Raw genomic sequence first — 6,183 nt, 5'->3', positions numbered from 1 at the left:
GATCGCGAGGGTGGGCAGGGTAGCATATCGCTTGGAGCTACCCGCGGAATTGGAGCGGATTCATAATACCTTCCATGTGTCTCAGTTGAGGAAGTGTATAGCTGACGAGTCAGCGGTAGTGCCGTTAGAGGACATTCAGGTGGATGCGAGCCTGAACTATGCGGAGAGACCAATTTCAATTGTGGATCGAAAGATCAAGGTTCTGCGGAACAAGGAGGTACCCTTGGTTTTGGTTCAGTGGCAACATCGGAGGGGGTCCGAGATGACTTGGGAGCCGGAGCGTGAGATGCGTGAGCAGCATCCGGAGTTATTTGCAGAGCGAGACTTCGAGGGCGAAGTCTAGTTCTAGTGGGGGAGAATTGTAATAGCCCGGATTCCTAGGTATTCTTCATTTATTTATTTTGGTAATTTGTGAGGAGACTCGGCGAGTTGGAGCCTAGACTCGCCGAGTATGATCGCGGATTTGGACGTGGGTTCGCGTCCAGACTCGGCGAGTCCAAGAGTGGACTCGGCGAGCTCACGCTGTTTAATGAAACCCTAATTTCTCGGGTTTGAGGCATATTTAAAGGGCCTTATGGCCGTCATTTGCACTCATCAGTCCCCAGAGTGAAACCCTAGAGCGATTGAGTGATTCAAGTGAGGGAAGGAGCCATTATTGATCTTGGAGTTGTTGTCTAGCAAGGAAAGAGGAGATCTAGCCAAGAAGAAGCAAGAGAGGGGTGGATTCTTGAAGATTTGAGGTCCATAACATCACATCTGAGGTACAATCCCGAATCATTCTCTGTTATTGTGATGTTCATGTAGATTTAGGGCTTTTGAACCCATTTGTGGCTAGATCGAGTGTCCTCATGGTCCCTTAGCGAGTTAAGGTCCTGGATCTTGACCCATAGAGGTCCAGAGCACCTCATTGCCAAAGCTTTATATGCATCCATGGAGGTTTTGGCTTGGGATCAATGTATTTGAGGCTAAAACACCATTCATGAGCTATTCAATGCTTGATGAGCATCAAGACTTGGACTTTACGTGGTCAATAAGCTTAAGGAGACTGGATCTATGAGTTAGTGAAGCGGATCTGACCTCAGAAGGTCGTTTGGGGTTGTGCATGGAATGCACTCGCCGAGTCCATTCCCCAGACTCGGCGAGTTGGTGCGGGTTGTTCAACGATTTCGAACCAGGGGTTGAGTAACCGAGTCGGGTGAGTGACTCGATGAGTCGGAAGAGATTCAGAGGGATCGGGTTCCCGTAGGAACTCGGCGAATCCACGCCAGACTCGGCGAGCCGGGTTGACCGTTGACTGGTTTGACTTCGTGGTCTTAGTCAGCCAGAGTCAAGTAGTATTAAGTAGAAAAACACTTGTGTTGTAGGAGGACGATAGCTCGGGAGATCGAGCACTAGTGGTTAAGAGATTTACGAGTTACTCAGACACGCGAGGTGAGTCTTCTCACTATACGTTACCTTGAGTGGTATTCTGGTTTGGCTAGAGGGTCTTATGTGTTATTTATGAGGTTGTATGCTATGTGTTATTTGTATGTTGTATGCCTATATGGACCGGACCGGAGGGTCCAACGATTAAGAACGGGCCAGAGGGCCCAATGAGCTATGACTGGACCAGAGGGTCCGACGAGCTGCGAGACTGGAGGGTCCCGCTAAGACATCTTGACCAGAGGGTCGGGTTTAGCCTCGAGTGGCGTATTTGTGGTATGTGGTATTTTGGGGAACTCACTAAGCATTATGCTTACAGTTGTTGTGTTTGATGTCTCAGGTACCAACAAGAACCGTGGGATGGCGTCGGCTTGACCCGTACACACTTACACCGATGGAGTTCACATTTGAGAAATCTTGGGAATTTGTTTTGAAAACACTGTTGTTTCGGATTTGAAATTATGATATGATATACATTTGGTGGTTTTAAAAATTAAAAATTTAATTGGAATTTTACGTTGTTACACTTTTTGGATGTCCATTATACCATAAAAAAATCTTATGTTTTCTTCTTCGACTAAAACCGTCGATGGATCATTCCTCTTCCAATTCCACTATGTTCTACGTTCTTACTCCAAACAATAGTGATTGCTAAGGTCTGTCGGAAGATACATCATTTTAGAGGTTGCATAAAAGATAGTGCCCCAATAATGAAAACACAAATAATACCTCATGATCGAAGTCGGATGGTGCAACCATGGTGTAGAACCGAATCCATTAACAAACCCTTGAAAGTAGAAAATTAAAGGTTAATAATAGAGGGGGTTCAATAAGAGAAGGTGACCGCAATTTGTGATGTGAACGTAAATAAAAAAATCACCAAATTAGTCACACTTTAAAAAGATCCAAAAGAATGAATCCTAAACCATATGATTTCACCTCTCTTCACAAAAGATGCATTAATTTATAGAAAAAATGGAACTTGCATCTTTTTAAAAAAAAAAAAAAATCATCCTCTGTTGATATTACGGATAAAACATTAACCGGTATCAATAGATGCAACCAAGAGTCAAAAACCAGATTGGATTTTGAGAGAGAGAGAGAGAGAGGATGAAAGTGTTTTCAAATTTTGAATTTTAATCTCAGATTCACTTTGATTTTAAAGAAGTAACGAAGGATGAAGACGGTGGTGAGAAAGTGGTATCTATGGATTTTACAGTTGAATGGAGTTAGGAATTTTGAAATCAAATGTAGAGAAATTCAAGGGATCAAGATTTGGGGCGAGATATAGTTGAAGGGTTCGAACGTAAATTCCTAAATTTTTTGGATCGGTTGAAATACCGAATTGAAAAGAAAAAAACATGAGCAGCAAAACATAAAATAGAAGGTCAAAAAAATTGACATGTGGCGTGTTGGTGGTTTAAAAGGAGGACAAGTCACAAATAAAAAAGTATTTTATTAGGATAGAGAAGATTTTGAATTAAGTTTTGGTGGATGATTAAATTAATTATTTTAACATATATAATTATTTGTATACATAAGTGCAGAATTAACTTTTAGTTCCTTGACAGCATAAATATTTCCTCGACAAGCTTTTGCACATTCAAGGAAGATGAACCACTGGGACCTGTCGCAGCGTAAGCCTTTTCCTTCCACTCCATGGCCTTCTTCCTCATACGGTGGCTTTCTTCTCCGAGCATCAACTCATGTACAAGCTTACTGACTTCCTCCCTTTTAACGTCCTTTACCATCTCTAGTCCAACCTCCCATTCCTTACATATATACCTACAATTAGTCGGTTGATCCCACCCATAAGGCCAACAAATCATTGGTACCCCAGCCGACAAGCTCTCAATTGTTGAACCCCAACCACCGTGAGTCAAGAACCCTCCGATGGAAGGGTGCTCCAGGACTTTTTCTTGTGGGCACCAGCTTGCTATGAAACCCTTCTCTTTAATATACTCCTCAAATTCAGGTGGCAAAACTGAGGATTCTCCGACAACAACACCGGATCTAATTATCCAAAGGAAATATTGGTTACTATTTGCAAGTCCCCAACCGAATTCTGTAAGATCTTCTAAGGACATTACTGTTGAACTTCCAAAGTTCACATAAATCACAGACTTTGGTTCCTTGGATTCGAGCCACTGTAAACACTCTGGTTCTTCTTTCCATAAGCTGTATCCATCGAAATTTGACATTGTGGCTCGTTTTTCTTCAACCGGAATCCGATTAAGAAGTAACTGTACAGGTCCCACTGTGTAAACGTGAGGAATCGTAGATGAAAGAGCATCAACAATACTAGTTTCCAGTCTGTCAAATGTGTGAATAATATTGTATTCAACACTGTGGGCCTTTTGTGTAGCGTCAGTACAGAATGTAAGAGTTTTGTCGTGAGGGTTTGTTGTCCTTATGTTGCTGGGAAAATGCTTCAGCTGGATTCCTTTCATTCCTGGAATCCAATCTATACGGGTTTCTAAATACCCGTTTGTCAAGTAACTTTCATCTGTATACAAGAATTAATGACCGGAGTTATTTTATTTTGTACATATAAAGAGAAAGAAGCATATCTAGAACACACGCAATTAAAAACCAAACCTTTAAGTGGTATAAAACCTTTCTCGATGAGAGATTTGGTCTGGTAAAAACCCATGAAGCCACAAGCGGCAACAGTCCAGTAGAGCATGATAGGGATCCCGAGCTCTTGTGCTGCATCAATGGTGAAAGCCGATATGAAGCCATCAGAAATGATAAGAGTTGGTGGAGTTGGAAGTTTGATTGCAAGTTCAACGAAAGGAGCTAAAAAGGTTGTTTCAATATGATGAAGGAGCACGTGTGCTGCAGGTTCCTCTTCAGCAATCCGAGGAATACTGTCAGGAATTGTTGCAAATCGGAAACCATCTGAGCCATCGAGGCTGTGGGCACCACCAGAGCTGACCAATCGCTTGTGGATGAACTCTGTATTAACGAAGGTAATTTGGAGTCCCTTGTGGTGAAGAAGCTGCGCTAGTTTGAGCATGGCCTTTACATGGCTTTGTGCAGGTAATGGAATAAAGATGACATGAGGCTTCTTCTCAGTTGTTGCGACTGTATCCATTCTGCTATGTCTGTTTTCAAAGGGATTGCGGTGTATATATAGGTATCTTAATGGACGGCTAAGAATAGTTCAATAAGATAAATATTATAATTGATTAATTGAAACTGTTTTCAAAGGGTTTGTGGTGTAGTATTTAAGTAGCCGTAGTGTTGTTTGATTATGGCTTGTCTGTATCGCTAAATTTGTTCTAATTACTTGTAAATCTAGATGAAGTTATGCAGATGTTAAAATTCAATATGTAGAGTGGTCCAAGTTTGAATAAATACTTAAAATTTGAGAAAATATTTCATGTTTGATAACGAATTGAACGGTCCAAAATGTGCGCCCAAATTGTAGATGTTTATACAAGGCTAATATTGATGCATGATGGATTGAAAAATACAAGTTGAGGACAAGATTGAGTGGAAGGGCTTGATATGTATTAAGGATTATTAAAAAAACGATACAATGTAAATCCGAATCCGGAAAACCTTCAACATGATGTATACACCCAAATATGCAACCAAAAACAAACAGTATATGATGCGTCGCCCGTGCTGAAACCATTTTCTGCCAAGCTCTCAACGAGTTGCAGAGCATCATAACACTTCCAACAATGATCTATCATGATCTTCCAAACCCATCTTTAGAATAGTTCCCTGAATCCGATGAAGAACGAATTCTCAAACTCTCGAATAGAAACCGACCCCACTTATCTGGAATCCCAAACCTAATTCTCAATGGTCTGACTCCCTGTCAGATCCCTCACACCGAACTGCCACCAAGCCATCCTCATAGAGTCTCACACCACACAAAATGCTTTCAACCCCTGATCACATTGTCATCTTGACGGAGAAAAGGTCACGGACCATATACCGCTAAAGAACACATAGCTCGACAGGAGGCTCAGATAATCCTTTTAGTAGAAGATCCATCCTGCAACGGTTAGACTCATACGAGAGCTGTGCAACACGGACAAATCAATTACACTGAGATTATTTAATCCCGCTATGAGTAACTTGGCATTACCCAAGCTCGGCTGCTGAGCCAAAAGGCTCCTACACAGTCGCCCCACACGACTTTCGAACGAAATCCTTATCTGTCAATATTTGTCATCACCTATCTTGCCCAATGTGGCTCTAGAAACCTTCTAACAAACCGTTCGGGTCCACACGTCGAATCATGACATCACCAAATCCAAGGCTAAATGTGAATGTCACATGACCAAATGTTGCCTTATATCACAACGACCTTATACGACCCGTCGCTTCCTCGATCCCCTGACTGTAGTGGTGTCTCTACGGTCTTATCAGTATTGGCTTAAACAAGTCTAATCTATCTGGGTAAATTCATAACCAATCTGTTGATTTGCCACGCCCATACTGTTGCACCAGAACTGGTGGATGTTACTGTTCTTCCGACGATCTAACTACATTCCCATGCTATCTCCCAACCTAGTGAAGGTTACGGCTACCCCGCGCAGTCCTACAACACTTTATCACCATCTACCAACCATGGTCCTACCACGAATGCGTCGACCAGCTGTTGGAAGTTTCCTGAACTCCCACTTACATAACCGCAACCTTAACGGTCACCTGGGTCGTCTCTTTCTGACCAAGATGCGGAACTTACTCAAGCTTCAAAATCGCTTCTGATCCTAAATACCTGTGCAATTCTTCCCCACT

The 6,183-nt window shown here is 42.2% G+C and overlaps 1 protein-coding gene across 1 annotated transcript; it reads right to left on the bottom strand.

The window, feature by feature from the left end:
- Window positions 1–2,895: 2,895 nt before the first annotated feature.
- On the bottom strand, window positions 2,896–4,547 carry LOC145096977 (UDP-glycosyltransferase 85C2-like). Its single transcript, XM_079034402.1, has 2 exons — window positions 4,021–4,547; window positions 2,896–3,928 (listed from the first exon to the last, which is right to left on the bottom strand). The coding sequence occupies exons 1-2, from the start codon at window positions 4,517–4,519 to the stop codon at window positions 2,979–2,981; spliced, it is 1,449 nt and encodes a 482-aa protein (XP_078890528.1). The 5' UTR covers window positions 4,520–4,547; the 3' UTR covers window positions 2,896–2,978.
- Window positions 4,548–6,183: the final 1,636 nt, after the last annotated feature.

The sequence above is a fragment of the Lactuca serriola genome, chromosome 4 (genome assembly GCF_051521515.1).
Source record: "Lactuca serriola cultivar US96UC23 chromosome 4, Lser_US96UC23_V15, whole genome shotgun sequence".
NCBI lineage: Eukaryota > Viridiplantae > Streptophyta > Magnoliopsida > Asterales > Asteraceae > Lactuca > Lactuca serriola.
The sequence above is the reverse complement of the archived record's forward strand: the minus strand, read 5'-3'. Positions and strand labels throughout refer to the sequence as shown.

Excerpts from the sequence above, each read along its gene's own strand:
- LOC145096977 (XM_079034402.1), bottom strand. The coding sequence starts at position 4,519 with ATGGATACAGTCGCAACAACTGAGAAGAAGCCTCATGTCATCTTTATT. Across the intron at positions 3,929-4,020 it reads AGGTTTTATACCACTTAAAG|ATGAAAGTTACTTGACAAAC; the intron begins GTTTGGTTTTTA and ends TCTTGTATACAG.